Below are 22,883 nucleotides of genomic sequence, written 5' to 3' on the forward strand. Positions count from 1 at the left end.
ACACCCCCTCCTCCAGGGCACCCCACCTGCCACCCAGACACCCCCTCCTCCAAGGGCACAGCCCATACCAGCGTCCACCCCAACCCCCAGCCATCCCCTCCTTCAGGGCACCCCACCATCCACCTGCCACCCAGACACCCCCTCCTCCAGGGGCACAGCCCACACCCGGCATCCACCCCAGCCATCCCCTCCTCCAGGGCACCCCATCATCCACCTGCCACCCAGACACCCCCTCCTCCAGGGACAGAGCCCACACCCAGTGTCCACCCCACCCCCCCAGACACCCCCTCCTCCAAGGGCACAGCCCACACCAGCGTCCACCCCAACCCCCAGCCATCCCCACCTCCAGGGCACCCCACCATCCACCTGCCACCCAGACACCCCCTCCTCCAGGGGGCAGCCCATGTCCAGCGTCCACTCATAGCACAGACACCTCCTTCAGTGTAACACACGCCTGGCGTCCACCCACCCCACAGATGCCCCCTCCTCCAGGGGCACAGCCCACACCCAGCATCCACCCACCACACAGATGCCCCCCTCCACCTGGGAATGGCTCGGACCCTGTGTCCATCTGCCAAACTGATGCTCCCCACCCACAACACAGACACTCCCTCCTGCAGGGAATGGCCCTGAGCTAGTGTTCACTCATGACCCAGTCACCCCCCTCCTCCAGGGGGACGGCCCTGATCCAATGTCCACCTGCCACACAGATGCTCCCCTCCTGCAGTGAACAGCCCTGACCCAGTGTCTATCCATGGTACAGACACCCCCTCCTCCAAGGGACAGCCCAGACATTGCCTCTACCTGCCACACTGATACCCCTCCCTCCTCCAGAATGGCTGTCCAGACCCCTTGATGTGCCCAGAGCCTACTGTGTCCCAGAGAGGAATTTACATTGCTGGGGACAGGCAGGACACAAACCCAAGTGGCAGCAATGCTACCTTGGCCCCTGCCCATGGTCCCCTGAGGATGACAACAAGGCCTCTCCGATGCTGTCCTCCTTCGCACTCGCTCTGCCCAGCGGTCTGTTAACTTCCACAGACACACATGCTGCCCCTCATCCCAGCTCGCCCAGTCCAAACTGCCCACATTCAAACATCCCTATTCCCAACTGTCACCTCCCCAAAATCCCATTCAAAATGTCCTTCACAAGTACTGCCATCCAGACCATCCCTCCCCACAACCAAACTCCAACTGTCACAGTCCTAGCTGCCCTAAAATCCCATCTTTTGCTCCCAGCCAGCATCCCCTTTTCAAATTCCCTTCAAAAGGACCCTTCCTTTTCAGCCATTTCTCATTCTCCCTCCCAGGTGCCCCAACTCCTGATGGCTCAGCTCCCTCTCTCCACTTCAAACTCACTGCACACGGCAAATTCAAACTCTTGGGCCTGGTCTGCACTAAAAAGTTAAGTCGGCCCAGCTCTGTCACTCACGGGTGTGAAAAATCCACAGCCCTGAGCAATGTATCTATACCCACCTAACCCCTGCTGTGGACATGCTAGGGTGATGGAAGAATTGTTCTGTAGACCTAGCTAGCACCTCTTGCGGTGGTGGATGACCTATGCCAATGGGAGAACCCCTCTCATTGGTGTAGGTCAGGGGACAGCAACCTCCGAAACGCAGCTCACCAGGGTAAGCACCCTGGCGGGCCGGGCCAGTTTGTTTACCTGCCGTGTCGGCAGGTTCAACCGATTGCGGCTCCCACTGGCTGCGGTTCGCTGTCCCAGGCCAATGGGGGTGGCGGGAAGCTGCAGCCAGCACATCCCTTGCCCAACACCACTTCCCGCAGCCCCCAATGCCTGGGACGGTGAACCAGGGCCAGTGGGAGCCATGGTCGGCCTCAGCAGGTAAACAAACTGGCCCAGCCTGCCAGGGTGCTTACCCTGGCGAGCCGCGTGCCAGAGGTTGCCGACCCCTGGTAGAGGTGGACTACAGCAGCACAGCTGTAGCTTTCCAAGTGTAGACAAGTCCTTACTCTCCTGTGACCTGTCACTCCAAACTAATGCAGATCCACAGGTCCCCGTTTAAACTGATAATTCCTGACTAGCTGTTCACACCTGCCTAGTTCCAACTGCCCTTCCCAACTGTCCCAGTTCAAACACCCCACCCCATCCCACTCCAAACTGCCACCACGACCAGGCCCGGTTCCACCTGTCCCTACCAGTGTTCCTTCTGGTCTGTGAGTGTAGAATGACAGCACTCCAGTTCAAACCCTGTGGTTGCAGCAGCATTGGCAAGCAGGGTAGGCAGCTAGCGTGGTAGCACCAGTGCAGAATATTGGGAGCCGGTGCAGTGCTCGACCTTGGGTACTTTCTCTGGTAGTGGATGCATAGGGACCGGCCCTAGCTTCCCCAGCAGGAGAGGGAGTCTACTCAAGAATGGTGCATCGAGCAGCACTGACTGAACTCCACGAAGGGTGCAGGGTGCACTGTGTGCAGCTTCTCGGACATCCAGCCTCCGCCCACTTGGAATTGTTACAGGCCCCCTGGAACCTTTGATCTCATTGTCCCAAACCATCCAGTTGCAAATTCACAGCCTTTGTCTCGCCAGGGTACAATAAAATTGCTGATTTCCACTGCTCTCCTCCTAGCCCCTCCACCCCCATGGCTTCCTTGAAGTTAAGTAAGCCCTGGTCTACACTGGTGGGGGAAATCAATCTAAGATACGCAACTTCAGCTACGAGAATAGCATAGCTGAAGTTGACGTATCTTAAATCGATTTAGAATCACTTCGCATCCTTGCGGCACGGGATCGACGGCCGCCACTCCCCCGTCGACTTTGCTTCTGCCTCTCGCCGAGCTGGAGTTCAGCAGTCAACAGGAGAGCGACTGGGGGTCGATTTATCATGTCTACACTACACAGGATAAAAATGGATCCCCGATAGATAGATCGCTACCCAGCAAGTAGTGTGGACGTACCCTAAGGGACACAGTTTTACTATCCGTGCTGCAAGCACCCTGGCAATGTAGCTACCCTCTCCTCCCAATCACAATGATCAGCGTCTATCACCTGTTCTAGCCTCCAGATCCTGCTGGATTAAGAGAACAGGCCGTGTTTAATTTTCACAATCTGGTCACCCTCTGTGCAGTGGCTATGATGGATGGGAACTTGTCACCTTTGATGTACGTGTGTGTGTTTGTGGAGGGGGTAGTTATACTTCTTTCTGGTTACTTATCCACTGCAGCAATGTTGCAGTGTGGAGTGGAGATAGGGTGACCAATGTCCCACTCTTATAGGGACAGTCCTGATTTTGGGGTCTTTTTCTTATATGGGCTCCTATTACCCCCCACCCCCATCCTGATTTTTCACATTTGCTGTCTGGTCACCCTAAGTGGTGAGGGGATAGACCATCAGCCTCTGTTAGCACTAACAGCACCTTATGCATAACAAATACCTCCAAGCCCCGAGTCTGAAGCCTTCATATCCGCCATAACTTGCTTTCTGATCACAAGGGAACATGGATGCTACTGCCACAGGATGGGAAAGGGTCAGGAACCACTTTGAACTAAGAAGTAACCAGCTTCTCACACATTACACACTCACTCGTTTCTGTCTCTATGAAACTTCTTTTTGTGCAGGCTGCGGGTGGGGGGAGAGAAGTAGGTGAAAGAGGGAGGTTTGCTGGATCTAAATGTAAGTAAATCCTTCAAAGGCTGAGGCCCACCTCTCTAGGGATGGGGTACAGGAAACCTGGCTCTGACCCCTGCTGACTCCAAATGCCACTCCCCGTTTTGTTGAGGACACATCTATTCAGCAAGGGGCAGCAGAGTTGGTGAAAGCATGGGGGTAGTGACAGCAGCTTGGAGAAACCTCCACAGCCCTGTGCTGGGCCCAGCTGCAGCTTCTGACTGAGTTCTCCCTTGATCTCCATAGTTTTCTTTCTGCTTAGGAACCAAAGGCAGGAGGCCCGGGTGCTAGCTTGCTGGTGTGAACTGAAGTTGGCAATTGCATTGAGGCTGAGGGTGGGACAGAACTGCAGATTTTTCAAGAACTGTCCAAACTACAGATTTGGGTGAAAGGCTCCAATCCACTCTTAATTAACGAATCTGCGACTTGTCTCAGTAGATCATTAAATACAAACAAACATGTAGTGAACAACTAGAAACGAATGACGCCTTCCGTGCTGCTCATCTGCATGCCAACACCCAGAAAGCTTTTCTACTTTTGTGGTTTCTGTGTGGTAGTGATGGCTGAGCTGTGAGCACCAGTTTCTTCGCTATTCTACTCAGGCCTAGATTCTGCAAATCTGTATGTGACACAATCGGAAACACAAGAGTTGGTGTGGGTAGAGAACGGGTGTTTGAGAAGATACGGGCATAAACAGGATCTAGTCAAGGCTAATAGGGTGGTTAAGTAAGCTCTACACTCCCTTCTCAGGCCTCACTCTTACTACAGGGCAGAATCTCATTAATGCCAGACTGGAGTCCCCTGTAGTCCCTGTCTGGCTCAGCACTTGTAGCACTCCATACTGGGCAATATGGAAATAATCCACTGTACTCTTAAAGAAACTGATCTGTCCTAAAGGGAAAGTCCGCTCCAGACTGTGAGAACTATTCAGCAGTGGGGCTCTGCCAATGTCCACAACAGGCCTGCTGCTCAGCAGCGATTTATGTCCCTCAAAGAAACGGCTTCACGCAACAAGAGTTTACAAAACCCAAAATAGTTTTATTCACTTTTTCGGATTTTTGCCTCGACGAGACATTCTGCAAACATGCTAAGGCTACAAAATGTCCAAGTTGACAAAGACATGCAATGCTGACCATTCAATAAGTCACGGCTATAACTGGAGTGACCGCGCCCACCTGGGCTCCGGGGCCCACAGAACAGGGATGGTGTACAGTAATCATGGTAACGTACCACACAGGACTCAGCAACCTGAGGTAGGTCTCTTTACAGTAAGAAAATAACTTCCTTCCAGTGTCACACCCTGATCAGCAGGAACCTGTTCAAAATTGCAGAAGACTTCAGGGTGGTGTTAAGGTAATAAGTGTGCAAGACCAAAACAGGAAATGCTGATGTATTTTAAGCTTAGTGTAAGTGAACAGCACAAAGGGTGAGTGTTATGTATGCCAATAAGAACCACCCTCAACCTGTAAAGAGCATTAGCAGCTTCAAGATAAAGGATTCAGCTGGAGCAGCTCAGGAAAGAAGAGACTTTTCTGCCAGCAACCCAGGGTTTGGATTTGAACTTCAGAGAGCAATTGTTTTACTGCAGGTTGTTCTATGAACATTTAGATTCTGGTCACGAGTTAGATCAGCGAAGCAGGAGTTGGTTATTTTAATAGAAACAAAACCCAATCTCCATTGATACATTAGGGAATGGTGCTGCATTCCCATTATTGCCCCCGGACACTGCGCAAGAAAGAACTGCTGCATTCCCATCATTGCACCAGGACACGGAGTGATCGTGTAACTTTCCTGTGACCCAGAAGTGGTCTTCTCCCTGAACCACTCAGGAGATCATAAAAAAAAAAGCTACCCTGGGAAAGCATCATGGGAAGTAGCAGCAGCAGCAGCTACCATCATGAACAATAGTGATGCTCCAAACAGCTTTGACAATAGTTACAATGCAATAGAGTTACACCACAGAGCCCTTCCCCCCTGTGCAGGACGACAACGATGGGACATTGAAGGACACTACTGCAAAGCTTCACTTCCATTCAGACACGCAGAAAATCCGGCACTATGAAAAGACCAGTTGTAAGAGACTAAATGGTGTCTGATACAGTCTGATAACAAAGCCAGCTCTCTAGTACCATAAACTGTACAAAAACTATAGAAAAGAATATGCACTGTTATTAATACAGTGCTCATTTTAATATAAAATAAACAGCTTACATTTCCACTGTAAATATAGGCTATGTACAGAATTATGTATAGATATAGCTACATGTAGAAAGCTTCATTATAGGCCTCTGATACATTTATAACTATGGCTCCCTGAGCCATTTGTAGAGTGCATTTAGTAACAAAAAATTTAGTAATATGAATATGGAATAAATACAATAAAAACAGGAAGAATTCTTACAGGGTTTTTAAAAGTCTCCGTGTTTGACCCACTGTGGTAAAACTTAAAAAGAGGGAAAGGCAATAATCTGCTTTGAGAATGAGGAGCAAGAGGAGGAGCTGGCCTGCCACAGGCAGGGAGTGGAACCCTCCAAAGTCAAGTGACTTTATCCTGAATTTTAGCCCTTGACAGCAACCTTGTTGTCTGCAGCAGCAAACATGGCATAGAAACGCGAGTTCTCGTTGGCCAGAAGGGCAGGCGGAGTGTCGAATTCCACTACCTAAAACAAACAAGGTGGGGGGTTTTCATTAATGAAATTCAGCATCAAACTGGCTGCCAGAACAGAGGGAATGCTAACATCACAGTGACGAACCAGAGGACGCAAGGCAAGGGACTGTGCCCAGGGCAGCTTTAGTCCAGATGCCAATCTGACTCCCTGCCCACAGCATCTCCTGAGGCTACACGGACAGACTATGTAATGCCAAGTTTGGGGCACCCCTTATTTGGCTCAGCATCCTTTTGCAAATCATTCCACGGATGCCCACATGCTAGAAAGACTGCAACACCTGACAGCCTCCTGGTTCATTACCCAGGTCTCCTTTTGCAGATCTGGCTTTAGCCTACTAATGGCATCTGCTTTAAGACTTTACATTGTGTTCTATTAGCTTCCCCCTTTCAGAAGTTCCCATTATTATTTTTTTTCAAGCAGCCAGCCCCACAGGAAGAAAGAGTCCCTGCCCAAAGAGTATTGTTCTGACATAAACGAGTGGCACAGTACAAAGAGGGAGGAATGAAGCGCACTCAGCAATGGATGAAGGCAACAATAAGAGCACATGATTACCCAGAGGGCACAGATGCCTCTTGGTGCCTGCACCAAATTAGCCTTAAAAGCATCGACATGGCTCCTGCTCTGCGCGCCAGCTAGAGTTTTACTGAGAAGTAGTGCTCCCAGCTCCCTACCGGCCCAGAATGCAAGAGCAAACTCTGACCCCCAGTAGCAGGACAATGACAGGTGGCCTGGTAACCGTCTAGACAGATTTGAAAGGAGTAAACGTCAAGCAGGGAGAGGAATTACTTAGGCAGGGGTGTACCTTGGAGGAATGGGGGGAATTAAGAATGTAGGCTAAACTTCAGGAAAAAAAAAAAGTTTCCTAAGAGGAGACTGATCCACGGTGGACTAGTCTCTTGGGGGCCCGGGGTGCAGATGTCCTGTCTCTTGGAGACCGACAAAACACTAGGAATGTACAATAGTGAGCAACTCTGCACTGGCTCACAGACAGACAGACTTGGTGGCACTCAATAGGTCCTTCCTTCTCTGACTTCTTGGACCTCACCGTATTCTTCACATTTGGAGTTTACTGTATAGAGCCCCCATATGAAAATCGGAAGCGTCTCTCCCACGGCCAGTTATTACTGTAGGGCTGCATGACAGCACTAGGGCAAATGGCACTGAACCCTAAGGAGATGCAGGCAGCTCTTATACCTGCTGGCATTAATCCACCTGTGGAGTTTCCAAGTGATGAGATTGTTCCTACATACCTGCTTCTGGATGGGTTTGGTGTTTTTTGAGGAAAAGCGGGAGAAGGAAAATTACTCCCTTTTGATCTTGTCATGAGGAGCAATCCCTTATTCCAACAGAGAACTATGCCAAAGGGGTGAGAGAACATACAGGCACATGTACCATGGCTTTCCACCCTGTGGAGACACAAGCTCAGCCTGGCTATGAACCTGCACCAGCAAGCAGGCTATACCTAGATCCAAAGCAATCCACAAAGGCAAAGTGCTACTAATCACCTGTCCTTGTGTTAGCACCATGATCCGATCGGAGCCCAGCACAGTGTGCAGGCGGTGAGCAATTGTTAGCATAGTGCAGTCTGCAAACGCCTCCCGGACAGTCTCCTGAATCAGTACATCTGTCTCTGTGTCCATAGCAGCTGTTGCTTCATCCAGTATCAAAACCTGCAAATGGCACATAATACAGGGTGTTACATTATAGCCAACCCACTTCCCCCCAGTACACAGGCACACAGTGTGGTCTGAAGACAAGCCAGCTGATTGCCATGACAACAAGGGTGAGTGATAATCCTAACAATGCCTCTTGCACTCGAGAAGGGCATCTTGTGCAACTGCCTTGGACGCAATCACTCCCTGGGTTTTGTTTGCTGGGAATATTTTACGAGCGCCTGTCCCACGGCCCTATAACAGGAGGGGTTGGGGCATGGGGCTCAGACATAAAACTGAATGAGACTGATATTCCGCATCTGAATCTCAGATTTGAACTTTAACCAGTGAACTATTCCTGATGGACCCAGCACCTCCAGCACTCTCAGGACAAGGCTTCTGGGGAGAGGATGAGATGAATGGAGGCTAGGAAGTCTGCATCAATCAGCCAGCTATGTGGGACTAAAAGCACTGTGCTGTGGGACTGCTCACTCCATTAATGCTGTGCCTATCTTGTAGCAGCTCTCACTAGCTAGCCTGAGAAAGAAAGAGATTTCTTCCCTTTTCCCACCATCCAGCCCTGGCTTAGCTCAAGCCCATGCCTCATTACCATCGATAGGTGACAACAGCTCGAAAGTGGCAACTCACATAGTATTTATTGTTCCCTTTAGTCTCTGCTTTGAAGTTTTCATACACAGTATGACAGTTCAGAGACACTATTCCCCTTCTGAGGATACCTCCCTCTTTCAAGGTTCCATGTTGCTACTCCCAGCTAGAGTTAGTCAATATTGCTCTTTAGTAGCCTAGAGGGGGTTGTTGTTAAACAAGGACATCCTCTTTCTCTTCAGATCCAGACAACCACACTACTGGAATGGCAGCTCATCAAATCTCATTGGCTAAGCTGGATGGGCATCTTTGGTATTTCACTGATACAAGAGAAACCCAGGGTATTGCAGGGAGAGGTGTGGGGATCTTAGCGGAGACCACAGGTCCTTCCAAGCTTGCACTGAATCTGATGGCCTGAGTGGTGGGGTGAAGGTGGGACGCGGGTGGGGGCCACTGTGCTGATGGAGGTGCCATTTTTTGAGGAGATGTGAAAACTCAACAAGAGCCACTTTTTAAAAAGAAAAAGCCAGTTTAGCCCTGAGTCCTGGTCAAGTTCCACTTGGGTCCATCTGTTCTGAGCTACCAAAAATCCTTTCTTCACTGAAATTATTATTCAGTTTCCCCTCCTAAAGGAACAAAAACCTTGATAATTTTGGCAGCACAGGTCCCATGTTCCACTTCTAGAGGTTACATTTCAGTGGAAGGGGAAGTGATCCTTACACCACAAGCAAAATACTTTGATACCCTCAGGATGAATGGAGCAATGTAAAAGTATCAGCTCTGCAACAATCTTGGCGAGCTCTAGCAAAGGGAGGGAGACGGAGCCTAGTGCTCTCATGCACAGGGCTAAGCCACAAGGACAGCCTAAGACTCTAGCTGGTAACAAGTAACAAATCTCTGGATACAGTACTTGGGAGACCCAGAGATCGTAGGGTGTCCTGAAGAACTGACATCTGCCTAAGGAATGCCTTCCCCACTCTCCTGACCCCACATAGTCTCTGGGTCACATTGATTGTTGGTGTCACTCCCTTGACATCAATGGAATTATAACAGGGATGAATTTGGCCCAGAGAGCAGTCTTCTCATGCAGTCATTGTGACCTCCCCAGCTCTTTCCCCTCCCGCAGACACTCACCTTACAGCGACGCAGCAAGGCTCTGGCTATGCACAGTAACTGTCTCTCCCCCACGGAGAAGTTTTCCCCATTTTCCATCACTTCCGATTCCAGTTTCATGGGCAGCTGAGCAATCTGAAAGGAAGGAAGAGGGGAGGTTGAAGCCACTGTACTGAGATGTTGCACCACCACCAAGTGAACAGGACAAGTGGCACTGCTGCTTCTCTGCAAATTCAATCCCACCACAGGGCTAAGAAAAGTTCTATCCATCCTGTGCCCCTCACCATGCTGTCCAAGTGCTTCCCACCCCCTCCATCTTCCAGAAGAAATAGCTCATAGTAAAGAATACACAGAACTAGAACCCGTTTAAACTAAGAAGGTCTAATAGCTTGAACGTCGAGTCAGTCTGGCTGAAATGCCTCATGTATTTGATAACACTACTGTGAGTTTACACTAGAATTCTGGACATATAGGGCTAGACTAGAAGAGAGGTAACCTTGCAGTGACATTGGCTTAAAATAGGTGAACAAGTTTCATTCATAAAAGCCTACAGCGTATTCAGAAGTCACATCAATACAAATACCCTGTCTCCTGACATCCTCCCCAATCAAGAGCAAACTGTGAACCTGGCCCTGTGCTGGGCAAGCTCCTATATGCTACAGCCACGTAGGCATCCTAGTGCCTTGTGATCGATCCACTGAGGGAAGAGGAAAGAGATGAAGTGGCAATGAGACTTGCAGCAGATGGCCAGCACACAGGGCAGATTCAGAGTTCACTATATGCACCCACACTCTCCCCTCATGACCAGAAATGTGACACAAGCCTTTCCCATAAGCAGAAGAGACTGCAAGGAAAGATTGAACTTTACCTGCAAGTCTTTAAAGCAGCAGTGGCTACTAGTAGGATACGCAGGTAAGATCTTTGTCGCTCTCTCTCTAACATAACCAGACCCTTCTCCTCTCCTCCCCCTCCCACCGTGCATCATACTTACACACTCCTTCATGTGAGTCCTTTCCAAGGCATCCCAGATTTGCTCCTCACTGTACTGGTTGAAAGGATCCAAGTTTGATCTAGAGGAGGAGGGAGAAAATGTAACAGGAATCTTTCACCAGTTCAATACTGAATGGCAAAACTGTGGAGTTCTAACCCCTCAGCATGGACAGCTTGTATTCACCCAATGCAGCAACAGAAGTCACACCACGGAAGTCAGACACTCCTGGCACACAAGTGTTAAAATGGCCAAAAAACAAAAAGGTGGAAAAACCCCACAAAGAAGCAAGAATCTAATGGAGATTTAAAGTGGGAGGCTACATGTAAGATGACAAAAAGCAATGATCCTGCCCAACTCAGAGTCTCTACCAATACCCAGCCTGAACTCAGATTTCACTTGCTTGTGTGTCACAAGCTTGTTACAGTTTTAAAAGCCTGTTAGAACGGTTATGCTAAAATGAAAGGTTAGAAGTGGTCTGACTAGACCACTACTCCTAGGCTCTTGCACTACACACTCCAAAGGCAGGAGCAGGCCAGTGCCAGAAGGTCCAGCTTCTGCTCCCAAACCACCACATCGCATCAGGTAACACACAGAACAGCAAATGGCAATTCAATGGCACCCAGATTTCTGAAGCTGCTGCTGTTGTTTCCTAGGATCAGGATTCTAGTCAGTTTCCCTTTGCTGCTAACCACACACGATGCAAAATATAATGAGAAAATGAACACAGGAGAAGGGATGTGTATGCCATAGAAGAATCAGTCAAGATGAACTGCTGAATGCTACGCTACTGAGTCACTCTAGTTAGTGCCCTTGGGGAGACCCACTTCCTGGGACTTTTAAGATTAGACTGAACAATACACCACAGAAAATCTTTCAAGGTTCATGTCAATCTAATGGCCCTTGTCTATCTCCATTGTCTATGGTCTTACTAACCTCACAGTTCCACTGAATAACACAGGCTCCTGTGGGATTATTGAGAGTTTGCTGCGGAGATCTGCTAAACCAATGTCATTGATTTTCACTCCATCGATTTTAATACAGCCTCCAGACAGTTCAACGAGACGAAAGAGTGCCATTCCAAGTGAGGACTTCCCTGCATGGATGGACAGGAAAGAAGTCAGCCAGCCAGTGGTTTTGGGGAGCAGCAGCTTAGTATAGCTGGTATCGTAGAGACACAGAGACAGTTTAAAAGAATAGACATGTTTCAAAATATTGATACAAAGGGGCCTCCAAACAGTTCTGGGTGGGTCTAATCCAGGCTGAGCTTCATCATCTTTAAAATCCTAAGAAACACTGATTCCTCATTTAGAAACAAGAATACTGAAATGTAGCTATTCACGATATCATCCTACTCAACTGTGGTCTTAAATGAACACCATCTTTCACATTACAGGCCTCTTAAGATGATTTAGGGCCAAATTTGGCTGCCACATCCATGCAAACAACTCCCCGCAAAACCACAACAAGCGTATTTTAGGGGAAGAATTTGGCCATTAAAAGAAAGAGTTGGGATAGCCACATGTTGGCTGAGTAGACAAACACAGTAGCTACTTGATGCTGGGCACCAGCCATAGATGACAGAAGAGGTGTTACTTAGTACTGTGTTGGCCAGAGTGTAGTTGGGTTTTCCCTCTTCAAGAAGGATTATTTTTTGTTAGAGTCTTCATCCGTGTGGATCCCACTCAAGGTGTGCAAGTGCCTTATGAACGTGTTCCCACACACAAGGCTCATGGCATACCTTGATTGGGATCTGCACGAACAATTCTAAAGAACCAGTTACAGAAGGTAAGTAAACCTACTTGTCCAGCTCCCATTCAGATGCCTTCAGCTCAGATCCTGAAGGAAGCATCTTCACAGTGGTGCAGAGGCTTTCACATGAATCAGAGCTAACCAGTTATAGCCTCAAGTCTGCCAACAAAGTTATTTAACTCCACCCAAAGCTCCTCCTCACCTGACCCCGTCCGTCCCACGATGCCAATCTTTTCCTTGGGTTTGATGGTAAAGGACACTTTCTTAAGCACCAGCGGGAGGTTCTCTCGGTACCGCATCTCTGCGTTTTCAAAGACAACTTCGCCTTCTTGGGGCCAGTCCAGAGGAGGAGCTTTATTCTTAATTCGAGCTGGAGCCTCCAGAGAAAGGGTCTTTCAAAACAAAAACAAGCCCGAAAAGTCTAGTTTCCAGTCAGCAAAACACACCAACATGCCAAATGGTTTACTGCAGTTCTGAACACGAGTTAGTTTCTTTGTATGGTAGATGTTCCCCTTTCTTTTCTCACTGCTAAGCTGGGGAGGGAAGCTGTGCCCCCAAAATTGATCCCAGGTCCCTTGAATGGTGCTCTGCATTTCCCCACTACAGGGTCAGTCTCACATGCTGCTTTAAATGCCACCTTAATGAGCATTTAAGGAAGGCAATGTTGCCTAGTGGCAAAGACACCACATTCAGAGTCAGGAGACCCGAGTTCAGTTCCTGGTTAAAACATAAGAACGGTCATACTGGGTCTGACCAAAGATCCATCCAGCCCAGTAGCCTGTCTTCCGGGTGCCTTAGAGGGAATGAACAGAACAGGTAATCATCATGTGACCCATCCCACCACCCATTCCCAACTTCTGGTTCTGCTACTGGTTTTCTGGGTTATCTTGGGCAAGTCACTCCCCCCCCCGTGTCTCAGTTTCCCCATCTGTAAAATGGGGCATTTTATTCTTAATTCAAGCTTTATTTTTGTAAAAAGTGCAGATGGAAAATGCTAAGTAAGAGCTATATACTGTTTATAGACAGAAACCATGAAGTTCTTGAGACCCTGCAGGGAGATTTTATGGCTGTGGGACACAGCAACTATCTTCAACTCACTATTTGACTGCAATGCTACACAGTGCCACAGAAATGCTAATTCACCCACATTTGCTGTGTCAGGGTCACATATTAGTTCTGCTAATGGGAAGTGGATAAAACGTGAATTCAATGAGTGGTGCCCCCCAAACTTCATCTACCAACCCAGCCGGGTTGGCTCCTTGCTCTTTGCTGCTACACTTGACAGAGCCCTTGCTAAGTAGTTAGAAACATCACATTCCATAGAAAACAAAAATTGAGAATCAGGTGCAATCCAGGTGATGGCACATTTCTCTTTGGTACGTTTCAGAATGTGAATAATTGCCACTGTCCTCAATTTCTGCCAAGACCATCTTCTAGCTAGAAAGCAGAGATTTGGCTATTGGACACAGCAGATCTATTGGTGTTCATAAGGGATGCTGCTCAATCACGGTAGGACTGTATTGCCTTGAACTAGGTGCTGGTTAAAGAAATCTGAATAGCCACATTGAAAAGATGCCAAGCCCAGGGCTTCGTGGGGCACAGAAACTGCCAGCAGCTTATTTTCTAGCACACAGACACCCATGCCATCCCCAAGACGGAGAACTGAGGCTCTTTGTTGGCAATGGCCAAAGACACAGGAAGCCATGGCTGGCACACAGCAAAAACCGTGATGGGAAAGGACGACAAAAGTCAAATGTGCTTTATATTACAATCAAAACGGTTTTAAACAAGTTCATGATACAATGACCATTTAGACAGCCAACAGGGTAGGAAATCATGAAGTCGTCTTGCTCAATAGCAAACCGTCCAGGGTGACACAGACAGTGAGTTTACAAAACCCTAGGAAAGGCCTGGGTTCTGTCCCTGAAGACATGGCCATGACAAACACAACATTGCTCAGTGAGAGCTACATTGGGCCTTTCACAGGGTGGGAAGGTGCACGAACACCTGGGATGGTTCTCAGCTTCCACAGTTAGAAAACTTCACTTCAGAAGGCTGCACAAGATTGCTAGTTTCCTTGTTTCTTTGTGTAGCTACAAAATTAAACTAACGTTTCCCCTGTACATGCAGTCTCCAGAGTAGAATGGGATAAACTATCCCATATATGAGCCACTGAAAGGCCTGGAGCTTCCAGAGAGATGCGCCTCTATGGCGATCATCTGAGATTGCTGACCTACTCACTCAGGGCCAACTCCTCAAACAGCACAAGGAGAACCGCGCTCTGCGACTCCTGTGTCTGTGGACCTGGAAAAGAGACTAGGCTGCAAACCCACATATCAGATCCATTGTACGAGCTTCCCCGAGCCCCTTCTCTTCCCACAGTACCAACACTCAGAGCCCACTGTAGTGTAGAAAAAGATGTAGAGCAGGATTTGCTGCTACTTTGAGCAACAGTAACTTGCTATACATTTAGCATGGCAAGTTGCACATATGTACAAGGACAGCACGTTGATTAGTGGCCGTCCTGACTCATCCCGGTCCACCTTCCGCTCTTAGCTGTCTTAAGGTTCTCAGCTGCCACCTTCACTGCTGGAAAGGATTCCACAACTTTCAAAATATATTTTACAGCAGACAGCTGTGTGGAAAACAAGAGTGACTCAATGGGGCACAGTGACTTTAAACGCTGAGCAACTAGAGTCAAGTCTGAAAAGAGCCACTAACAAAGTAAACCTTTCAGGCCCTGAAGTGACTCAAACATGCCAGAGTGGGTATTATGCAGCTGCCCTAAAATACTGAAAGGATTTCCTACAGCGAGCCCTTCTCACCTCCACATTTCCTTCCTTCTTGCTGCAGGACCCTTTGCAAACATTCAGAATGTATTACGCTTCACTGCAACCGGGCAGAAGCCCTGTAAGTTTATGTACTAAGCAAACGAATTCTTAGGCCCCAGTCCGGAAAACACTACGCATGTATTAACTAAGTGCACCACTAGCCCTAGTGAAGTCAATTTTAAACACATGCATGTTTGCAGGAGCAGGGCCTTATTTCCTATTCTAAAGCAGGTTCCAGTGCAGATACAGGCCAGCTCTCCTTCCTCTCATGTCAAGAGCACGAACAGCAACAAAGAATTGCACAAGAAAGAGAGCGAGAAGGTGAACTGATGCCTTACCTTGATGTAGTGATCAATCCTCTCCACTGAGGTGAAGCGAGCCTCTGTTTCTGTGGCCAGTCTGACTGTAAACTGGAACAAGCCTGTTAACTGGGAGGGGGAAGAGACAGGAATTGAACCATTCATTTCACAGAATTCTACTGGATTTGTTTATTCTTAACATATCTAAGAGCTTTTCATAATCAATACCCCATGGAACTTGGATGCCTTAATGTAAAATAAGCTTACTTGTGGTAGCTTAATAGTTAATTTTAGAAGGCTTACAATTCCCATCAGTAATTCTTTATTGTCTGTGGATCACCTGAAAAGTGAGCAAGGTGATTGAGCAAGGCACTTAAAATGTTAATACTGTTCTCTGATCGGACCAACTTCTGTCGGTGAGAGAGACGCTTTCGAGCCACTCACAGCTCTGTGTAAGCTCAAACGCTTGAGTCTCACACAGATAGAAGTTGGTCTAGTAAAAGATATTACACCTCACCTACCTTGTCTCTCTAACATCCTGGCACTAACATGGCTACAACACCGCATAATGTTAAGCTCTTCATTTTGCAGTTTCACCTTATTACAAGAAGGTGGCATAAAAAGCCCAACAATGGAACTAACCTGTATGTATTCTAAGCACTACTGGTACAAACTAAAGATCACAGTAACACACCTCATCACGCCATCAGATTGGCTAATGTGCGTGTTAATTCTCTAGAAATATCCAGGAAAGAAAAATGTGCAATATTCTACTGAGTGCCCAAACCAGCTTCCACCCGAACATTAAAAGAGAGAAATTCAGCTACCCATAGCAACAATTTCAAGCATGACTCCTCCCAGCCTGTCCCTAATCCCTAGGAAAGGCCCTAATCTTTGATCACTATTGCTTCATTACCAACACAAGCATCAGTCTCTCTGCCCTCTCCCACAACACTGCATTAAGCAAAAACTTTTCAGTAAGAGATTATCGTTACCTACCCTAAGATGCACCACGGTTAGAGATTCAGACAGATCCTAGAACACAGATGGGGACAGCACCTCACCTGCACAGCATAAGAGATGGCAAGCCCAGCATACGCAGGAGGAATCTGGCCATGCATTAAGACAATCATCAGGCCGGTGGTTGTGATGAGGGCGATGCTGATAACATCTAGTCGTATTGCCAGCCAGCGCATTGCACAGCTGAACAAGTAAAATGGTGCTTGATTGTCATCCAGCAGCTCTTGGTACCTGGAAGCAGGTAAGGGAGAGATTTGGAGAGGGGTAGTTGCACCTCTTTGAAGCTTTGTATTTAATGATGATACATCTAATACTGCTGCACGAGACTAATATCACAACTCATCTGGATGGACTAACCCTGGTTCCTGCCTGTCATGCAGAACTCTCTCCAAACCAGGCCTAGGGTTAGGGGATTGCAAATACATTTATCCTCTGGTCCCTAAATCACATGGGAGAACTGCTCATCTTTGTGGTTCTCAAGCTAAGAACAAGTTAACATAAACGACAACAAACCACAAGGGATTCCTCAGCATCCACTAACAGTATAGCAATGCCTTTCCCCACATAAACCGAGCAGCATCTTCCAGGAGAAACCCAATAGCTTCAAGCTAGTAACCCCATAAAACCTACAGTGCCACAGAACACTGAGCATATAAGTACTACGTCAAGAGATATTACAGCACGTTGATAGGATGTAACGAGACTTGTTGATTAAAACAGATATTAGCATCTGATCTGTAGTTACAGCTCTGTGTAGCCAAGGAAATATAATGAACAGAAGATGGTTTTGAGAGACTCACAAGATCAGCTGCCAGTGTTTCAGGATCTGAAACACTGGTTCATGCCAGTCCTATCCCATGCTAACGAATTCCAGGCTGAGGGCTGTACTGACCTGTGCAGGAATTCCTGCCTTTTGTTGTAGGCGTGGATTGTGGAGAGACCCTGTATACTAGACGTAATATGAGACAGAAATGGAGACTGCGTGATGTTGTCCTGGCGCTTCAGCTCACGAATAAAGACTCTGGAAGAGAGAAAGGAGCAGCTTTGAGGGATGCACACAACCATCCATGCTGTACTACACCAGCCTGAAGCACACATTGCCCAATTAATTTAAGATAGAGAGGCTCTGATCCATTAAAGCGACTGGTGAGCTTACCTAGACACAACATGCAGGATTGTGAAGAGGATGGTGAGAGGCCCCACTGCCACCAGAAACCATGGGAAGACCCCAGCAATCACCCCGGCACAGAAGAACACCAGGATGACATTCTGAATGAACATTTCAGCTTGAAATGGCAAACGGACATCAACTGGAAAAGATGGCGAGAAAAAGAGGGAGGTCTTGGGAACAGGGAGCCAAATAACCTAAATAAAGCAATTTAGTCCAGCTTCTACAACATCACACCAGTTCCAGGGATTCTGGTTTCCAAGACTTATTTAGGTATAAAGCCTTGCTCTTTAATGAGTGTTTTTGTCTTCTACAATGCTAGTGATCTTTGTGATTGCTCCTCCCTCTCCCACCACACCAGTAAGTCACTGCTACCGCACTGGCCATTATGCTCTTTGCTCTTAACTTGCCATAAAAAAAAAGGCATCAAGAAGGTCTGGATAGGAACAATAGGGTGGCAGGTCTGGTAACAACCACGAACATCAGGACTGGACTGGAGTCCCCAGGACCAACCTTACTGCATAGGGCATGCCTGAGCCTTCAAATCCTGCCAGTCTCCTTCCTTCCAGAACAATTTAAGAGCTTCTAGTGCACAGAGAAGTGAATATTAGTTTTATTTTGGGGATGACCACATATCCAGAAAACCATGAAATAAAATCAATTTCATCCTAGTAATCCTGTGGGCTAGTTACCAGCAGTACCCCAGCACTGCCTGGTGGGAGCCCATATGCATTGGATTTAGGTATGAAATTGGTTTGCTATATTTCTTTTTGGACTGGTCTGATTTGGGGCTTTCCATTCTTAGGAGACAGCCTATAGCCCCAATTACTGATTTGTCTATTTCAAATATGCCATGTGCACCAAAGCCTTGTAATGTCTACAGACACACTTTCGTGTTATCTTCATGTCTGCATCCAGCAATTGGCATGCACAAGTGAGTTGACTGTGCTGTGTTATGGCAGACAGAGAGGGACATACCTTCATCCATATCTTTGGAGAACCTATTGAGAATCCGCCCAGTGGGTGTAGTGTCAAAGAACTTCATGGGGCTGCGAAGAATCCGTCGGAAGAGCTCATCATGGAGCCTGGAGGAGGCTCTAAGCGTTCCCTGGTAACACAGCAAAGGTTACTGGGGTTGTGTAGGGATGTCTGGCTATGCTGTCATTTACATCACGCCCACCGCCAAACAACTGAACTGGCTTACTGTGACCAAGGGGCCGAACCTCGCATCAGTCATGACCCAAAAGCAAATCTCTGCTCTTGCAGTCTTGAAGGCAGCTACATAGTCTATGCTGCTATGCAGTGGAAGGAAGATAATGAGCCAAAAGAGGTTTTAACAGTGAAGGCGGTAGGAGTCCCAGGTGATGGAAGGTTGCAGTCAACCCAACTCATACTTGGGCTGGCCCAAATTCAGGAATTCTTTCTTGGGAGCTGAAGGTAGCCTCCTCACAATAATACCAAGAGGAGAGAATCAGAATGCCAGAGGCCCCAGCCATGGAGAAAGAGGGGAGGGGAAAAACCACAATTGACCTTGGTGCATACCTTGACAAAGACAACCCCACGAACTGCTTTCACAATCAACATGACTCCCATAGAGAGCGCATAGATGCCGGCATAGTAGCGCATGTGAGGGTTATCTTTCATACTGATGCTCACAGCAGTTTCATTTCCCAACATCACAGTGGTGTTCTGGGTGAAAGTCAAGATCCTAGTTACATGGTTGTATAAAACAAGAACAAGCCAGAGGCTCACTGTGTCTGGGGCAATATGCTAACTGTCTCCTATCTCTTGCCTTTTTTTTTTTTATTTGAATGGAAAAAACCCTGGACAATCTGGAGTGGCAGAGAAATCCAAATCCTCTCTCACCCATCCCAAAAGGGAAGCTTAAGTAGAAAGCCAAGATTCTTTTCACTGACTCAGTTACATTGCCACCGTCTGCCTATGTACCCACCTCAGCTACAAACCCATTCCAGCCGTGGCCGTCAGGATCAGTGCTCCATTATGCACAGCACTGTGTGAACACAAGATGATCCACCCCTCTTGATTTAAGCCAATGTCCCTTTAATGATTACTGCAGCTGCACTCTGGACTGAGTATTTAATCTACGAATTAGGTCTATCAATACACCCAGATCCTTCTCTCTACTCTTAACTAATTCAGTGGCAGTTAACTATACGTTTCTTGGGTGTTATTTCTAACCAAGTGCACCAGTGTATGTTTAGGCACGTGGCATTTCAATTTGTAGCTACATCCCCCCATTTTATTACCTTCAGTAAATGAAGCGACTTGATATGTTATAGTCTTATCTCAGTCATTAATACAATACTAAAGCATACTGATTAAAATAAATATCACTCTTCAAACTTCCATGAAATACAGACACTAATTCCATCCCTCTTTTGAATTAGTTCTTTAGTCTCCTGAATTAATCTCTCTAGCTGTATTTGGGGTATTTGAGGTTTCATGTGAAATTTTGTCTAGGTACTTTCTGAAAAATCCAGAGATACTTAGTTCAGGTAGTCCAGTATCCTGTCTTCAACACTGAACAGCAAACAGATTCTTCCAAAAAAGGAGCAAGAACCCTACAGTAGGGAAATATGGAATAATCTATGCCCCACACCCACCCCTTGAAGGTCTCACCCTAATCTCTAGTAGTTAAGAGACTGTCTTAAACCCTGAAGCATGAGGTTTTTATTCCTTCCAAATCTCCTTGTTTGAATTAACTGTTATAATGCTGAATACTTGTTATACATACAAATCCCCAACCACTCTGAATTTTACTTTAGACCCACATTTCATTTAGCAAACTAATCACATTGGGACAACAGATATTGTTTTTCAGCTCCCAGGTACTTTTGCAGTATCAAAGATTTCCTAAAAATAATTGTCAATGATTTGATTATATAAGCCCTAATCTCACCTCGTTCACATATGGGACTTGATGCTTTACTGACCTTCATCTTTGCAGGATACTTGCTCAGTAATTTCTGGCTCCTATTTTTAGTCATTACTACACAGGCACATGCATCAGGAGTGGGCTGTTAATACGCTCTTCAAATACAAAGTTATTGTCCCTCAGTAGCAAAGCATTCTTATCACTCTGTAAGAGGCAGTGCTGTAGGGGGAGAGGGGCTTGTGGGGGCCATAGACACCCCAAAATTTGCCTCAGCCACCCCTCCCCAGAGCTGGGCACACAGCCCCCACCGTGACAGTCGCCCCTTCTTTGGGAACCTGATCCATGGCACGTGGGGCACTTGAGGAGCTCACCCGCTTCCATGCCCAAGGTGGCCATGCCTGAGTGGATTGCTGCCGAGCTGGAGTAGGGGACTGGGAGCCTATCTGGGCTAGTGGCTCAGGAGTGAGAGCTGCGGCCATTGCAATACTGAACAAGCACTCAGGCTCCTAAGTGCTCGGGCTAAAGGGACAGCATGCAACACACACGCAGCACGCACAGTTGTCCTCCACCTCCATTTGGCAGTGCTTTGTTTATTCTGTGCTAATTGCCAGTTCGTTTAGTTAAGAGCCAAACTGCTTTTGTTACTGAACAAAGACTCTGGCTCACGGAGGTGCACAACAGTAACAGGAAGAATGATCCCCTCCCCCAGAAAAACAGTTTACCTATGTTCTGAATTTTTAGAGTGTAGGTATTTGATTGAGTTTTAATTGGACTGGAATGGAAATATGGGCAAGGGAAAAAAGGGTTTATGTTAGTTTTGGTCGGTTGTTTATTTTGATTTAAATAGTGTGGGGGGGGTTGTTTCGGGGTCTTTTTGGTATGTGCAAATGGCTAATTTTAAAATATAATACAATACATTGTCCAATTTAAAGTAATTAGCCATTAGTATTATTTAGCCAATAATTTTTTTCCCAGAAGTTTGCTTTTTTTATTGTTAATATTATTCATATATTTATTGTCTCAGGTTTTCTCCTGTTTATTTCCGATCCTCTCATTTTTCTGTCCTCCATCGTAGTTCAGCACCTCATTGTTTACTTTAACAACCCCAGCTAGTTGTGCTTCATTGCGCCTTGTCATTTGAATACATCCTTTATCTTCCTTCAGTTGCTTATTAAAAAAAGAAAAGTGCAGGGTTTTTTTCTTGCAACTAGTTTAGAACAACTGGTCATTTGTTCCCATTTGTTTGGACATCCAGGCTGGAACTCCACTGAAGATTACCACTATACCAGGGATGAATTGTACATAATTCACACCAGCCACCTCTCCACCACCTCTTTAAAAGCCAGCCAAGTTTCACCGACGGGGCTTTTTGCTAACACACACACTGGCCAGGCTATTTCACTCAATAAAGTTCTTCTCTTGTCATAAATGGCCTTCAGATCTTTAAATTTATCCATACTCAACCTAAGCCCTTCCACTGAGAAAAATGCTGCACCATCCTAGGCTGTCATCCCCAGCTCCCAACCTATTCCCAATAGCCATTTTACTTAACAGTCACCTCCTTTGACAATATAAAAGTGTTGTCCCACTAGATGTCCAGGTCACAGTGACAGCAAAGTAAGCTACAAAATTAGCTACTGCTCCTGTTGCTTGAATACTCTGAAGTGGCCCTCCCTGCACTGCTCTGCTTCCTTTCTTACACTGACAGAGCCAAGGAAGAAGGGGCCAACATCAGATTGCATGAGCTGTTGTCCCCCCCCACCGCACTCCCCCGTAGATTTATGTCAGGCTCGGGGACTAGCTTCTTTCAGATGAGATCATCTCTAGGAGAGCCCTCCTAATGATCTTCCTTTATGAAGTACAGTTAGGTTTGTCCTAAACTACCCCAAGCAAACCTATGAAGGCAATCCCACCCGCCTATTAGGAAGTTAGATGTTCCAATTCCTCTTACCCCGCTGCCTTGCTTGATCCAGTAACTCAGCCACCAGTTGCTGAATGCCATGCTGCCCACATTCAGCACAAAGAGTGCCATGATGATCAGGAATGCAAAGGGGCCTCCAGCTGCCTGGATATAGGTGCCATAAACAGACCAGGGCACAGAGCCTTTGCCCTTCTCTTCCAGCTGCATCAGTTGGCCTAGGAAATACAATGGGGTGAAAAAAGGGTGAGAGGAAAAGAGTTGCTTCATAAAACTTTAAAAAGTTGTTTACTTAACATATAAGGGGCTAGTATCACCATAGCCCCATAGGAGGGGCACTCACTG

The 22,883-nt window shown here is 47.1% G+C and overlaps 1 protein-coding gene across 9 annotated transcripts in view; it reads right to left on the reverse strand.

The window, feature by feature from the left end:
* Positions 1 to 4,643: 4,643 nt before the first annotated feature.
* ABCC5 (ATP binding cassette subfamily C member 5) overlaps positions 4,644 to 22,883 on the reverse strand; it is a 70,928-nt gene continuing 52,688 nt past the window's right edge. For all 9 annotated transcript variants that reach the window (XM_030574926.1, XM_030574924.1, XM_030574925.1 and 6 more), the window contains 13 exons: positions 22,572 to 22,756; positions 19,267 to 19,413; positions 18,703 to 18,832; positions 17,713 to 17,866; positions 17,449 to 17,577; positions 16,601 to 16,787; positions 15,576 to 15,665; positions 12,609 to 12,798; positions 11,591 to 11,750; positions 10,658 to 10,736; positions 9,688 to 9,801; positions 7,801 to 7,965; positions 4,644 to 6,286 (listed from right to left, as the gene is read on the reverse strand). In XM_030574926.1, the coding sequence (XP_030430786.1) occupies positions 6,185 to 6,286; positions 7,801 to 7,965; positions 9,688 to 9,801; positions 10,658 to 10,736; positions 11,591 to 11,750; positions 12,609 to 12,798; positions 15,576 to 15,665; positions 16,601 to 16,787; positions 17,449 to 17,577; positions 17,713 to 17,866; positions 18,703 to 18,832; positions 19,267 to 19,413; positions 22,572 to 22,756 (1,832 nt within the window). In that variant the 3' untranslated portion in view covers positions 4,644 to 6,184. The remainder of the gene's footprint in view (positions 6,287 to 7,800; positions 7,966 to 9,687; positions 9,802 to 10,657; positions 10,737 to 11,590; positions 11,751 to 12,608; positions 12,799 to 15,575; positions 15,666 to 16,600; positions 16,788 to 17,448; positions 17,578 to 17,712; positions 17,867 to 18,702; positions 18,833 to 19,266; positions 19,414 to 22,571; positions 22,757 to 22,883) is intronic.

The sequence above is a fragment of the Gopherus evgoodei genome, chromosome 9, assembly GCF_007399415.2.
Source record: "Gopherus evgoodei ecotype Sinaloan lineage chromosome 9, rGopEvg1_v1.p, whole genome shotgun sequence".
Lineage (NCBI taxonomy): Eukaryota > Metazoa > Chordata > Testudines > Testudinidae > Gopherus > Gopherus evgoodei.